General features: G+C 44.9%; 1 protein-coding gene across 1 annotated transcript in view; it reads left to right on the top strand.

The window, feature by feature from the left end:
• Positions 1 to 15,690, top strand: part of IRAK2 (interleukin 1 receptor associated kinase 2) — a 42,772-nt gene that overhangs the window by 18,523 nt on the left and 8,559 nt on the right. The window contains exons 3-9 of the mRNA XM_077451583.1: positions 4,627 to 4,806; positions 5,468 to 5,578; positions 5,662 to 5,750; positions 6,426 to 6,614; positions 8,436 to 8,500; positions 11,736 to 11,847; positions 13,235 to 13,344. Coding sequence (XP_077307709.1) covers positions 4,627 to 4,806; positions 5,468 to 5,578; positions 5,662 to 5,750; positions 6,426 to 6,614; positions 8,436 to 8,500; positions 11,736 to 11,847; positions 13,235 to 13,344 — 856 coding nt within the window. The remainder of the gene's footprint in view (positions 1 to 4,626; positions 4,807 to 5,467; positions 5,579 to 5,661; positions 5,751 to 6,425; positions 6,615 to 8,435; positions 8,501 to 11,735; positions 11,848 to 13,234; positions 13,345 to 15,690) is intronic.

Raw genomic sequence — 15,690 nt, forward strand, 5'->3', positions numbered from 1 at the left:
TATTGGACCTACAGGTAAGCCTTAATCTAGGCTTACCTGTAGGTCAAAGTGGTTTGTAAGGGTTTACAACCACTTTAAAGCAGTTGTAAACCTCAGACATGAATTATGAACAAAGCATATCCCTCTATAGTGTGTACTTGTGTCAGTCCAGAGCACTAAGTGTCATTTCTGTCTGCTGCTTCCTTCCTCTGCTACCAGCTCGGTCCCTTCTGACAAGTTTTCCTGCCACCAAGAGAAAAATGGTGACAAGGGAGGGATCTCAAGATGATTGACAGCCTCAGCTCTGTTCCTGTGTGCTGTGTAGAGGGGGGGGGGCAGGGTGTCCCTTCCCTCCAATCAGCTGTCAGAGCTCTGCAGAGGGTAACTTCAGGTCTCCGCCTTTTTTCTGAACGCTCAGTGCCGGTTCACGGCAGCCCGATTCCAGTGCCGGTTCCCGCAATCGCATAGGACTCGCAGGCAGTTCACGCTGCCCTATGCGAACTGCTGCGTTTTTTATTTTATTATTATTATTATTATTATTATTATTATTATACACCAGGGATATGCAATTAGCGGCCCTCCAGCTGTTGCAAAACTACAAGTCCCATCATGCCTCTGCCTCTGGGTGTCATGCTTGTGGCTCTCAGAGTCTTGCTATGCCTAGAGGCGATTCAGTTCGCATTGTGCGCTATACAAGTATTTCATTCATTCATTCATTCATCATGGGATTTGTAGTTTTGCAACAGCTGGAGGTCCGCTAATTGCATATCCCTGTTATACGCGATTTATATAGCGCCTACAGTTTACGCAGCGCTTTACAATGTATGGGGGGGGGGGAACAACACAATTACAGTACAATACAAAAGGTACAGGAGGGCCCGGCTTGTAGAGCTTACATTCTAAAGGGAGCGGGTGGTGGTACAAAAGGTAATAGCTGCAGAGAACGATTTGATGGGATTTAAAAAAAAAAGTTACCGACACCCCCAGATCGGTTCGCATGCCGCAGTGCAAACTGTGAATTCGGGAAGGAATCCAAGACAGGAATTGGTGCGGACAGAAAAAAGGGTCGATTCTTGTCCGAATGCGATGCAAATTCAGCCATGCAATCGGTATGACTGAATTTGGTTTGCACAGACATCGCATGTGACCTGCACAGCAGCGTGGTGCGAATCACATGCGATGTCTGGTGTCAGGTACAACTTATGTAGGAGGATTTGTATCATCTCTTTGAATTATGTGAGACCAGTGACTTCACTGGGGATATGTAATGGGTTACAACCACTTTAATGTGTGCGGAAATGCACATATGTGAATAATAAATAAATAATGAACGCCAATGCACGTTATGAGGCCCGCTGACATTAATTACAAGGTGCATTGCAACACACGTTGACGTGTTTCGATGTGTTTCCATTGATGTCAGTGGAAAACAGTGGCTTCACATGTTCTCTCTGTGGTTTGGCTTTGCCAAAGACGTGCTAATTTGGGTGGCACAGTGGTGTAGTGGTTAGCACTCTCACCTAGCAGTAAGAAGGGTCGCTGGTTCAAATCCCAACCACGACACTACCTGTCTGGAGTTTGCATGTTCTCCCTGTGCCTGCGTGGGTTTCCTCCGGGTACTCCGGTTTCCTCCCACACTCCAAAGACATGCAGGTAGGTTAATTGGCCTCTGTCCAAAATTGGCCCTAGTATATGAATGGGGACCTTGGATTGAGGGTTCCTTGAGGATAGGGACCAATGTGAGTGTGCAATGTATAGGGATAGGGACAATTGTAGACACTCACTCAGGATGGACTGGTGTCTTTATTCAACCTTACTAACTATGAAACTATGAATTGGCTCCTGTCTAAATTGGCCTTAGTATATGTAAGGTACACACATTAGATTGTAAGCTCCTCGATGACAAGGACTGATGTGAATGTACAGGAAAGTGCTTGCATAATTTGTTGGCACTATATAAATACCTGTGATTGCTAAATAAGATCCTTAGAGGGCGGGGATCATATATGTGAATCCAGTGTTGAACTTTGTTCAGGCACGTTGTAGGAAGCAGGGCTGAGACTCTACAGAGAAATATTTATAGCGTTAGCTGCCCAAATTTTTTTCACAATAGAAAATAGAAAACATATGAAATGTTTAAACTGAGAAAATTGATTATTTTGGTAAAAAATAAAAAATAAGGTTGTTTTGAAATTGATGGCAGCAACACATCTCAAAAAAGTTGGGTCAGGGCAACAAAAAGCTGGCAAAGTAAAGCCCCATACACACGATCGGACTTTGTACAAACTTTCCTGTGGATTTTTGTACAAAGGGCGTCGGCCGTGAACTTGCATTGCATACACACGGCAGGATTTTTTCGGCCAACTTTCACCAAATCACGTGTTTTTTCTGCTCTTTACCGCCACCTTTGGTCAACTTCTGTATTGCCGTCTGATCTTTTGCATTGGTTCTGAGCATGCGTGTATGTACTTGGTAGAAAAGTCCTATGGTTTTCTGTACACACGATTGGACTTTGCTCCATCTGCCTTTTTTTGCCGGAAAGTTTGTCCGTTCGCACAGCCAACAAAAGTCAGATGAAAACCGAAAAAGTTTGTCCGATGGAGCGTACACACGGTCGGATGTTGCCTTAAAACAGCTAATTTGCATGTTTGTTGTCAAAAAGTCCGATCGTGTGTACGGGCCTTAAGGCAGGCCATTACATGGGTCGAATTTGGAAAAGTCCCATACACACGATCAGACGTTGTACAAACTTTCCTGTGGATTTTTGTACAAAGGGCGTCGGCCATGAATTTGCATTGCATACACACGACAGGACTTTTTCAGCCAACTTTCACCAAATCACGTGTTTTTTCTGAAAAGCTCCCATTGGACTGTTTCCATCGGAAATTCAGGCCGTGTGTACGCGGCATCAGAAGTAAAGATGGGTAGAGGTTCTCCAATCTGTGAAAAGCAGCATCTAAAAATTGTCGAACAATTTCAGAAGAAGAAAATTGCAAAGACTTTAAATATTTTATCATCTACAGTACAGAATATCATCAAAAGATTCAGAGAATCTGGAGAAATCTCTGTGTCTGGGGAAAAGGACAATACCCAATATTGGGTGCCGGTGATCTTCGGGGTCCTCAGACAGCACTGCATTGAAACCAGGCATGATTGTGTGATGGACATCACTGTGTGGGCTCAGCAATACTTCCAGAAATCACTGTCTGTGACCACAGCTTGCTGCGCCATCTAACAATACGAGGTAAAGCTCAATCATGGAAAGAAGTCATATCTGAACATGATCAAGAAACGCCGCCGTCTTCTCTGGGCCAAAGCTTACTCAAAATGGTCTGTTGCAAAGTGGAAAACTGTCCTGTGGTGAGACAAATCGAAATTTGACATTCTTTTGGGCAACCATGAGCGTCACTCCTCCGAACTAAAAAGGAGAGGGACCTTCCAGCTTGTTATCAGCACTCCATTAAAAGGCCTCCATCTCTGATGGTATGGAAGAGGGAAGGGGAGGAGGCATTAGTGCGTATGGAATGGGCAGCTCGTACCTCTGGAAAGGCACCAACAATTCTGAAAAATATATCCAGGTTTTAGAGCAGCATATATTGCCATGCAGACAACATCTTATTCAGGGAAGACCATGCATATTTCAGCAGGACAATCCTAAACCACATACTTAGACTTGCCACCTCATCCCTTTAAACCTGAACACATATGAAGTACATACCCTGTTTCCCCTAAAATAAGACCTAGCGTGATTGTCGGTGTTGGCTGCAATATAAGCCCTACCACCCAAATAAGCCCTACTCTGTTTCCTCAAAAATAAGCCCTAACCTGAAAAGAAGACCTACAAGGACTTTAACTAGGGCTTATTTGGGGGGTAGGGCTTTTATTGCAGCTATCACCGACAATCACACTAGGTCTTATTTTAGGGGAAACAGGGTAGGTTCTGAGGCTATTTAAATGCAGATAAAGCACCAAGTGAGTTTAATTACCACCTTAGTCAGCCACTTAATATGTGTTCGGTTTTAAAGGGATGAGGTGGCAATCATACGCATACTGGATCTATGACAACAGCAAGGCTTCCTAGTAGAAGAGTCCGGGTGCTTAACTGGCATGCCTGCAGTCCAGACCTTTCACCATCTGAAAATATTTGGCACATCTTGAAACAAAAAATATGACAAAGAAGACCCAGGACTGTTGAGCAGTTAGAATCCTGTATCAGGCAACAATGGGACAACATTCCTCTCCCAAAACTCCAGCAACCGGTCTCCTCAGTTTCCAGACCTTTACAGAGTGTTGGTAAAAGAAGAGGTAATGCTACACCGTGCTAAACATGGCATCACCCCAACTTTTATGGAATTGGGGTTGTACGCTGCCAGATTTTTGTTGCCCTGTCTCTCTTCAATCCTCCCCAGTTGGGACATGGAACCAGCAAGTGATAACCCATGTGGAAAACCAATTTGTATACACAGGCTAGGGCCAATTTAGCCAGGGGTTCATTACCCTACCAGCATATCTTTGGAGTGTAGGTGGAGAACAAAACCCCCGTGGACCCAATGTTTCTAGTCTTGGATAAAAATAAAATAAAAGAGTTGTCTTGTGTAATCGATTTTATTTATTTTAGAACCTAAATATTTTTTTTCCCCCTTTTAGTTTCCAACATCATGAGCGATGAAACATCTGTACAGAGATTCCAGATGAAGAGGAGAGCGGGAGATAACGCCACCAGGGAGCTGCTTTGGAGTTGGGGACAGAAACTGGCCACCGTTCAGGACCTGGAGGATATACTGCAGAAACTGGAACTTTACAGAGCGCTGGAGATCCTCCGGCAGAGTGAGTCAGGCCTATGTGGAGCAAAAGACCCTCCAGCTGCAGGCGTGTTGTTCAGTTGACGTCTGTTCCATGCAGGCATGTACTGGCCATCAGGACTACAGGGAGTTTCCCGGTGGGCCGATGGCTCAGTGGGCTGGACAGGTGCAGTCCTGGAGCCGCTCCCCTCTGACAGTGAGTGATCGTGATTTCACTTGCTGGAGAGAGCTTTAGGCTTTCTGCTCCCTCCAGCCTGCAGGGGGAGATAGACCGCTGGCAGACGTTCCATCCTCTCTCCCCTTATCACTTGTCACTTATCATATGGTTGGAGAGAGGAACGAGAATCTGCCTTCAAATCAGTGAGTACACAAGGGAGGAGGAGGAGAGGGAGGACACTCTGATGTAAGGGGAAGTGCTGATGGAGACACTCAAAATTAAAGTGGGCCGTTCATGATGAAGTCCAGGGCCAAATTTTTGTCCCAGTCCAGCCCTGGTTCCGTGGCTATGTCTGTTTGGAGAATAGCTCACGGTTATCTTATTATAAGTTATAAATATTATATTAATTAATTTCCCATATTTGTCAAAGGGAAAAAGCATCAGCAGGAATGAATACATTCGTATTATTATCTCTGATGATCCAATAGATGGTTTAACCAATGATGAGATTTATCTCTGTTGGGTGCAGACCCCATGATCTCCTCCAAGAACTCTCCAGGATCAGAGAGAAGATCAGATCACGGTTGTGGGACACAACAGAAGTCAACGACCAGCACCGCCATGATGGATAAAGCTCCAGGTAAAGTGTATTGGGTGGAGGCTTTCAGTTTATTGATCCAGAGATGGATACAGATGGTAACAATCTGATTATATATTTCACAGACTTTGTTCTGCCGTCCCCGCCGCCTCCTCCGCCAGAGTTCCTGAGGTCCTTGGAGAGAGATTGCAGTCCGTTCTCCAGAACAGACGAGGTGCGTGCAATTTAGAGGGACGTTGATGCAGCTTAGAGGCAGGTCACATGCACCTGTTATTGGGCTCTGAATGATCTCTGAAGCATCTCAAATTGATATCAAATGCAAGGCAAGGGCACCAGAAAGCACACTGGTTGGCCCATTGACATTAACCCAAATTCATGTAGAAAGAGTCTAAGGGGTCAGTTTGTAAAACATGAAACAAATGTCGCACATTTTCATGCAGGCTGCATCAACTCTGACCGTAATTTTTCTAATAGAGTAATCCCTATGATCGTCAGCTCCATCTAGTGGACAAAATGTGGTATATGTTTTTGAAATAACACAATGAGAAAGTGTACCACATTTTGGTCACTAGGTGGAGCTAAACACAGAACCATCAATGCTTTTTGACATTTGCATAACTCCTCCCAAGAGCCAGCCCACTGCTTACATCAGGGCTGAAGGCTCCTTGGAGTACTAAAGTGATATTTTCAGAAAGCCAGATTCAATTTTAGCTTTAATTCTTCCATACTCTGTCCAAAAGTAAAAAGAAGAATTTTGGCTGGGGTTCCCCTTTAAACATCTGAAAGAATTTCCATATCGATCTATGATTGATATTAAAACCCCTTTCACATAAAGCAGTTTGCGCATTCTGTATGATGTCATTGATATATTAGTGCCCCCTGTCTGTAGGCCCTGAGCATCCCGCAGCAGGAGATCAGCCTGACGCTGGGCGCCTTGTGCCAGCAGTGGACTCCTCGGCAGGTGGATGAAATCACCGACACATTCGGCATGGAAAGGAAGATTTACTCCGGACAGTTCGCTGACATCTATGTGGGGAAGAAGGCGGACAGGACCTACGCCGTAAAGAGGATAAAGGAGGTAAATGACTGAAATCCGATTGCTTAGCCAGCTTCAGCCTATCCCATTCCAGGCAGATATAAAAGACAGAAATGAATGCAACTCTGTAATCACTGATACATCAGCAAGCGGTGTAAGAACCTGAACGTGACCAGGTATCAGCCCCTTGCTGTCCCTATACGGTAGAGCTAAGACTGGGAGAGGGAGGAGCAGCACAAGGAGCCAATCGGTTCATTTGCTGACAAGAAGCATGCTGAGTGGAGGAGAGAACAGAGAGATGGAGACATGAGCTGAAAATGTCAGAAGCCAGTAATCGCTTTTTTTTTCACCTCACGCTGACAATATGAGGAGAAAAAGAAAAAGCTGATTACCGCCACACGGAGAGCCATTGCTGCTAAGCAGTGCCCACCAGTGCCACCTACCAATGCCCACCAGCGCCACCTACCAGTGCCCACCAGCGCCACCTATCAATGCCCACCAGTGCCATTTACCAGTGCCACCAGAAGCTAGACAACACAGGCTGATCAATCGCTTTGAGGCGATTCAGTTCGCAATTGCAGCGCTATAAAAATCCTTCATTCATTCACCTACCAGTGCCCACCAGTGCCACCTATCGATGCCCACCAGGGCCATTTACCAGTGCCACCAGAAGCTAGACAACACGGGCTGATCAAGCGCCTTGAGGCGATTCAGTTCGCAATTGCAGCGCTATACAAATCCTTCATTCATTCACCAATCAGTGCCTTATTGTGCCACCTATCAATGCTGCCTATCAATGTCACCTACCAGTGCCTATCAGTGCCATCTATTAGTGCCCATGAGTGCCACCTATCAGTGCTACCTATCAGTGCAGTCTCATCAGTGCCTCTTGATTAGTGCCCACCAGTGCCGCCTCATCAGTGCCACCTATCAGTGCCCATCAGTACCACCTTATAAGTGCCCATAAGTGCCATCTACCAGTGCAATCTCATCAGTGCCACCTATCATGCCCATCAGCACCGCCTTATAAGTGCCACCTACCAGTGCAGTCTCATCAGTGCCAACTATCATGCCCATCAGCACAGCCTTATAAGTGCCCATAAGTGCCACCTACCAGTGCAATCTCATCAGTGCCACCTATCATGCCCATCAGCACCGCCTTATAAGTGCCACCTACCAGTGCAGTCTCATCAGTGCCACCTATCATGCCAATCAGTACTGCCTTATAAGTGCCCATCAGTGCACCCTCATTAACGCACATCAATGAAGAAGAAAAATTACCTGTTTGCCAAACTATGAGAACAGTTTTAATTTTTTTCAACATTTAGCAAAACATAAAAACCCCAGTAGTGATTAAATATCACCAAAAGAAAGCTCTATTTGTGTGAAAAAAAAAGGATAAAATGTCATATGGGTACAGTGTAGCACGACCGCGCAATTGTCATTCAAAGTGCGACATCGCTGAAAGCTGAAAAATGTCCTGGGTAGGAGGGGGGGGGGGGGGGGGGTGCCCGGTATTGAAGTGGTTAATTATTAGTAACAATGTTTGAAAAAAAATATATATATATATATATGTATGTATCTAATTAAATTAGTCTAAGCTATTTTAACTATTTTAATATAATTTCAAAAGTTGTTGCTTTCATGTAATCCTGCCGCAAAGGTCCTTGTCTGGGCTCTTCTGGTTATGAAGTAACAATTATCTGTAGTGGAGACTACAAGACAATAGCTCCCAATTGTCCCTGATTTGGAGCAATGTCCCTCTGTCCCTCATTCCTCCTCATTTGTCCCTCAAAAAAAAAAAAAAGCACTCAAACAGCATGTGATGTCTGGGAATAATCAAATTTTTTTTTTTTTTTTTAGGTGGATGGAGAGCAGACAGACAGATTACATTCCTTCTTCCAGACAGAAGCACAGATCACTTTCCGGTGAGACTCGTGATAAGCTTCCCCCGACATCTGCAACCAGCCCCGTTCTATAACTTCTGCCAGGACTACGCCTTTTCAAGAAGCGCATGTGCTGGGAGGCATAAGGAGGCAGCCGTTGCTGACTCCCTTCTTAGTCACCTGCAATGTACTGCGGATGAGTGGAAGATGTAGGAAAAGCGGCGCACCCGTACAATGCTGCCTAATTCCTTCAGTTCAGAGCCTGCACATGCACGCCCCCAACCTCCTCCCTCCCCCCCCCCCCCCCCCCGGGAAACCTGCCAGCAAGTCCTGCCCAATGATTCATGGCTGGGACCTGCTGATCGGCTGTGTCCAATCACAGCCCAGAGCTCTGTGTTGACAATCAACACAGGGCTCTGTACAGAGAGAATGATCTCCCTGTTTCTCATCCTGTCAGAAACCATGAAATCAGGCCGAGACAGAAGTACAGTTAAATCACACTTGTTTAATAATAAAAGTAAAAAGAACAAACGTAGACAAACATAGACAAGGATCAGTAAACGGAACGGATAGTCAGCCAAGCCACAAGTCAGGGATCAATGTAGTAGAACGGCAAGCAGGATCTGGAGCCAGAAGGGGATGTCAGCAAAGCAAGTCTTGAACAGGATCGCAGGAGATAGTTTCTGTGATGTTGACCAAGACGAAGGCAGAGATCCTCTGGACTGGACGGCTTAAGTAGGCAGGACTGACTAGCAAGATATCATCAACAGCTGAGTAACTGTGGAGAAATAGGAGCTGGCAATTAGCCGACAGCTGAGCGGCCAGCTCAGAGAAGGAAGGGCTGAGCCCAGCCCTGACACATCCCTGCAAAGCATGGGTAAGAAACGAATGCCGCGTACACACGATCGGAATTCTCTTTGGAAAAAGCTCTGATGGTTTTTCCGACGGAATTTCGATGAAACTGTCTTGCCTACACGCAGTCACACCAAATTCCGACGGTCAATAACACAGCGACATACAACACGTTCAACGGCACTATAACATGGAAGTTTAATGGTTCTGAGGATGCGTCGAATTGTTTCTGAGCATGCGTCAGAATTTTGCGTGTCAGAATTGTATACGCACGATCTGAAAATCCAATAGAAAGGTTTTCCGTCTGAAAAATTAAGAACAGGCTCTCAATCTAAAGTCCGTCAGAAATGCTGACAGAAAAAGACCGATGGGCAATACACACGGTCGGAAAATCCAATGAGAAGCTCCCATCGGACTGTTTCCATCGGAAATTCCTGCCGTGTGTACGCGGCATTAGAGATCGATTAATAAAAGCAACACACATTACACAGGCACACTTTAATACATAAAAACAACGCAATTGCATTAAAGAAGACTCATACAGTACAGTCCTTTAAGGTACAGCACGATGGTGTGGTTCCCAACATGTTTCGCCAAATAATGGGGCTTCCTCAGGGTATGCTGCCCAATGAATATCAGAGCCTTCTAACAAGAAACATAGCACATACATTATCACAGTTTGATAGCTAAAATATCTTTTTTATTCAATATTTATCATGTGTGTGCATACATATCTAAAGAATTCTCCTACTTACCCCAGAATATGTTGAGATAGTTAATGGTTCAGGGGGTCAAGTAGACACCATAAGACAAAACATCGGCCTACAGGCAACCATAGGAGGTATGGAAGGACCAGCTACAAAAATATGTGTACTATCACATTATTAGTGTCACTGGTGATGTCAGTGTCAGTTAGTCAGTTTCCACCCAGAGGCAGTTAGTGTCAGATTGACCGACACACTATCACAGTCCCATTATAAGACGCTGATCATCCCCATTAGTAGTAAAAAAAAAAAAAAAATTCACTCATATATCCCATAGTTTGTAGACACCATAACTGTCACGCAAAATCAATATACACTTATCGGGATTTTTTCTTATCAAAGTCATGTAGCAAAATACATTTTGCCCAAAATTTATACATACTTATAGATTTAGATAATAGATATGTGCACTACCAAAAAATTTGTTTGTTTTCATTTCATTCATTTTTTTTATTTATTTTTTTCATTTTTCGGGCCATTCGTTATGAGCGAAATTTGTTATTTTGAAAAAATGTGGAATTTCGAAAATTTGGAAATTCGAAATCAGAAAGTTTGAAAAGTCGGAAATTCGAAAATCAGAAAATGAGAAAGAAGATCCGAAAATTCGAAAGAACGAAATCCGAATATAAGAACGAAAATTTGAAAATCTGAAAGCATAACTAACTAGCTAAAAATAACTGTTAAATTATAGGTATTGGAATTTCCTTTCAAATTTGTCTGTTAGGGAATGTAACTAATTCAAATTTATCCGAAGTTAAAAATTATCCGAAAAATAACGAATGTCATATCTAAACGAATTGAACGTAACAAATTAATAACAATAAATAATAATACGTTTTTATTATTATTTATTATTATTATTAATTCGTTCCATTCCATTCGTTTAGCTTCAACATTTGTTATTTCAGAAAATTCATTATTTTGGATAAATTCGTATTTGTTACCTTCACTAACATTTGAAAGGAAATTCCAATACTTATAATTTAATAGTGATAGTTATTATTAGTTAGTTATTATTTAAGATTTTAGAATTTTTTTGGTTTTCAAATTTTCATATTTCTGTTCTTATTTTCTGATTTTTTGAATTTCCGAAAATTTTCAAATTTTCTGAAAAATGTGTTAAACGGGAATTTGAATATTTTTCCAAATTAACAAATTTGTAGAATTTCGCCAAAAAATGAATTTGGAACGAAACGAATTGCACATGCCTGCTTAGAAATGACTGAAGCCATTGGATCAACATGACAGTTTTGAAAGGAGCAGTCAGCAATGATAACCACCATAATTCCTCCGTTTAAAGTGACTTCAGTGTAGAAGGGTGAGAACCTTTGTTTTTTTTCCTGTCCTGGTCTGCCTGTCCCTAATCCCCTGTTCCCTAATGCATGGGGTGTCACAAGAACAGGAAGTGAAGGGAAATCCCCTCCAGGGGACACAGACCACAGCTCTGTCGTGCTGATGCTGTGTCCAGGGCCGTGTCTCGGCATCACAGCAACAACTGTATCGCTTGAATCAAGGCTGTGAGTGGGCGGTCCTTGTGTATTTAGAGGTGGGGGGGTCTGGGTGGTACCAACTCATACAGTGGGCGTGATTTGGGCTTGTCAGTGGGCAGTAAAATGCAGGGTGTGGGCCCTTTACATTATCTCTTGCCTTTTGTGTTGCAGCTGTACCCACCCTAATCTGCTGCCGCTGCTGGGATTCTGCCTGGAGAGCGGACATCGCTGCCTCATCAACCAGTTCATGAAGAACGGCTCCTTGGATGAGGCTTTACACAGAGTAAGTAGAGGCGAGCCAGCAAAACATAAGCAGATAAGAAGCATTGAGGGCCTATCATGCATTGCTACATTTATTTTGAAGGTAACACATCTCCATTGTAGCGTGCAATGCATTGGTGTTATTATTGTGCTGCTGGTTATTACTTGCACTGACACTTGTCGTGGGTTATTGCTTGCAAAGACACTTGCTGTTGGTTATTTCATGCCCTGACACTTACTAAGGGTTATTGCATGCCCTGACACTTGGTGGTCATTGCTTGCCCTGAAACGTGTTGGGGGTTATTGCTTCCCCTTACAATTGTTGGAGATCATTGCTTGCCCTGACACTTGTTGGGGGGTCATTGCTTGCCCTAACATTTGTTGGGGGTCATTGCTTGCCTTGACACTTGTTGTGGGTTATTGCTTGCCCTGACACTTATTGGGGCTTATTGCTTGCCCTGACACTTATTGGGGCTTATTGCTTGCCCTGACACTTATTGGGGCTTATTGCTTGCCCTGACACTTTCTGGGAGTTATTGCATGCCCTGACACTTGATGGTTATTGCTTGCCCTAACACTTGTTGAGGGTAATTGCTTGCCCTGACACTTGTTGGGGCTTATTGCTTGCCCTGACACTTGCTGGGGTCGTTGTCTGCCCTGACACCTGCTGGGGATTTTTGCTTGCCCTGACACTTGTTGGGGGTTATTGCTTGCTTTAACATTTGTTGGAGGTCATTGCTTGCCCTGACACTTGTTGGGGGTTATTGCTTGCCCTGACACTGGGGAATATTGCTTGCCCTGACACTGGGGAATATTGCTTGCCCTGACACTTGTTGGGGCTTAGTGCTTGCCCTGACACTTCTGGGGTTATTGCTTGCCCTTACACTTGAGGGTTATTGCATGCCCTGACACATACTGGGGGTTATTGCTTGCCCTGACACTTGTTTGAGGTTATTGCTTGCCCTAACACTTGCTTTTGGTTATTGCTTGCCCTGACACTTTTTGGTATTATCGCTTGCCCTGACACTTGCTGGGGGTGATTGCATGCCCTGACACTTACTGGGGTTATTGCATGCCTTGACGCTTGTTGGGAGTTATTGCTTGCACTGACACTTGTTGGGGCTTATTGCTTGCCTGACAGTTGCTGGGGTTATTGCTTGCCCTGACACGTGTTGGGGGTTATTGTTTGCTGTGTGTGTGTGGGGGGGGGGGGGGGGGGGGTAATGAAGGCATTGCCAGGGGGAGTCCTGTGATCTCTGTGAGAGGTTATAAATACTTGGAAGAGGTATGATCACATTACTAAGCATGCTGCACTGAACATTCGAGAATAAATTGTATCGGATTTGGATGCTTATTAGGCTTCAGACTATCTCCGACTTCCTCTGTTTGATACATAATATCATTTCTAGGGGGGAGAGCACATCCTGAGCTGGAAGAAGAGGCTGATGATCGCTGCGGGTCTCCTGCAGGCTGTGCATCACTTGCATGCGTCTGACCTGTTCCACGGGAATATTAAGAGGTGAGAGACTTCCTCCAGATAATTATCACTTCCTTGTATGGCGACCACATCTGAGCTCATGAGACGTCTGTCCACTTCCTCCTGTGACCACACAAGTGCCTGCTTCCACCAGGGGTGACGTACGGCCCCCTCACTGCCTTGGAATAGTGGTTGTGTGTGCGTAGTTTGTCACCTTCTCTGTGGTTTCCAGTGACACATGAAAAAAAGGTTTGTTAGATTGGCGAGGATGCGATTACCAGCAACCCCTAATTTCTTAATTCCCTCCTGCAAGAGATATACTTCCCACATGATTACGCCTTTTTCACATTAGCTGCTGCTGCAAGTCAGACTGAGCCCCACCTCCTTTCCTGGCTGGAGGACACCCAGCATCATCCATCTCTTTCCTCCCCAGCCTGACTGACCCTGGCCCGTCCCCTCTCATTTATTGGATTTCAAGTTACACCCATTTCTGTGTTTATTACAAGTCAGCAGCTACAAAAAGTGTAGCTTCTAACTTTTAATAAACAGACACTCACCTGTTCCATGGTCCAGCAATGCGGCCGCCCGAAGATTTGCTTTTCTCCTTCTCCTCTCCGTGGTGCAGACATTGCAAGTGTGGGCACCCCGCTGTGACAGCTTGCGGCTTCACAGCCGGGTGTGCACTGCACATGCGCGAGTCGCGCTGTGCTTTTTGAACTGCTGGGAAATCTTCTGGGACCTGTGACGTGGCGGGCACATCGGGCAGCAGCGGGGATCAGTGGACATCAGAAAAGGGCGGGCAGCGGCTCCTGTGTCTTCTCCTCCTCGCTTCTGCCATGTGTCTCCTCCCCTCCTCCTAGGCGTCCTATAGGATTGCCTATCCTTTCAGCCAATCGGGTGAGGCTTTCCGATTGGCCAGGAGGAGGACCAGTGTTGCAACAGCAAATATTCTTTCGCTGTTGCCACACAACTGGGTGGGCTCCAGACGCAATGCTCTGCGCCCCGAGCCCACCCTATTTTGAAGCCTATGAGAGCCTCTGGCTCTAATTAGGTGCTTCAAAAAACACACCACTGCCCACCCCCGCCATAGGAATTCATGCGCCTGACATCCTGAAAGGGGTAGGGCCCATGGTTTTTTTTTTTTTGAAAGCCTGTGGCGTGCAAAACACACTCAAAAACTTCACCCGGTGCCAAAAAAATGTGCACACATATACAGAGTGAAACACGAAAAAGTGCAATGGGTAAACAAGCCCTCTGGGCCTTGCCCTGAATCCCCCGGGGCGTAGGGCGCATGGATACGAAGGGCGGCGGCGGTGGATGGGGGGGCGGTGCCCCGTACGCCCACCATGGATGGGCTGCCCCTGGATGTGTCCCAGAAGATTTCAGGGAGGGAGGGGTAGAGTGGCGTCATGAGTGGAAGTGGGAGCTGGGTACCTGTCTAGGTACCCGCTCCCCCCCCCCCATGCCAAATGTGGCATGTGAGGGGGTCAAGATTCCTTTAAAGTGGAAGTTCTATTTTTGGGTGGAACACCGCTTTCAGTTGTTTGGCTTAGCATCACATGTGGATGTACCCTGTATGCAAATACAGCCTTCCTAGGAACACCCACATCAACATGAGGGCAAGGTGATGAGGGCATGCAACCTGGTATGGATCAGGAGGGGGGGGGGCATTCGCTTGTCATCTCCCTTTCCTGACCTGCCAGGCTGCATGCTTGGATAAGGGTCTGGTATGGATTTTGGGGGGACCCCACACCATTTTTTTAAAATATATTTTGGCATGGGGGGTCCCTCCGAATCTATACTAGACCTGAAGATCCAGTTTTTTTTATAGTTTTTTTTTTTTTTTTTTTTGCTGGTAATTTTTTTTTTATATTCAGCTGTCAGCGGGGAATAATGCTGACGGCTTATGACTCATCAGTTGTTAAGGACACGACAGCCAGCTTCCTGGCCCTCTCCTTAGCAACCAGCAATGTACAGTAGGTAAACAGTGTGTTTTAAAGAGAAAAAAATATGTAAAATGCATTAAAACTGTATGCAAAAACGCATAAAAATCAAGGGTTTTAAAAAAAACGTGAAACGCACTGCAAAACATGCCTGGAAAAACGCATCACACGCAGCCGCATATATGTGAACCTAGACGTACTGCATATACAGACTAATTTTACTGTTGTGGGTTTAGTAACACTTTAACAACACAATAGGGAGCAAATATAAGAAATTCATTGATGGAGTTTAAATACACTTTAAAGCAGTATTAAACCCAAAAGCAAACATTTATTATATTATAGCTTACCAATTCTTAGATCTAATGGCTGCCTTTGTTTTTTTGTTTTCTTTAGGCTTTCTTTCTTCTTTTTTCACCTGGTGAACCAGCCAGCAAGTCTGTTG

The sequence above is a fragment of the Lithobates pipiens genome, unplaced genomic scaffold (genome assembly GCF_037356315.1).
Source record: "Lithobates pipiens isolate NorthernLeopardFrog02 unplaced genomic scaffold, aLitPip1_a1.2 Scaffold_23, whole genome shotgun sequence".
Lineage (NCBI taxonomy): Eukaryota > Metazoa > Chordata > Amphibia > Anura > Ranidae > Lithobates > Lithobates pipiens.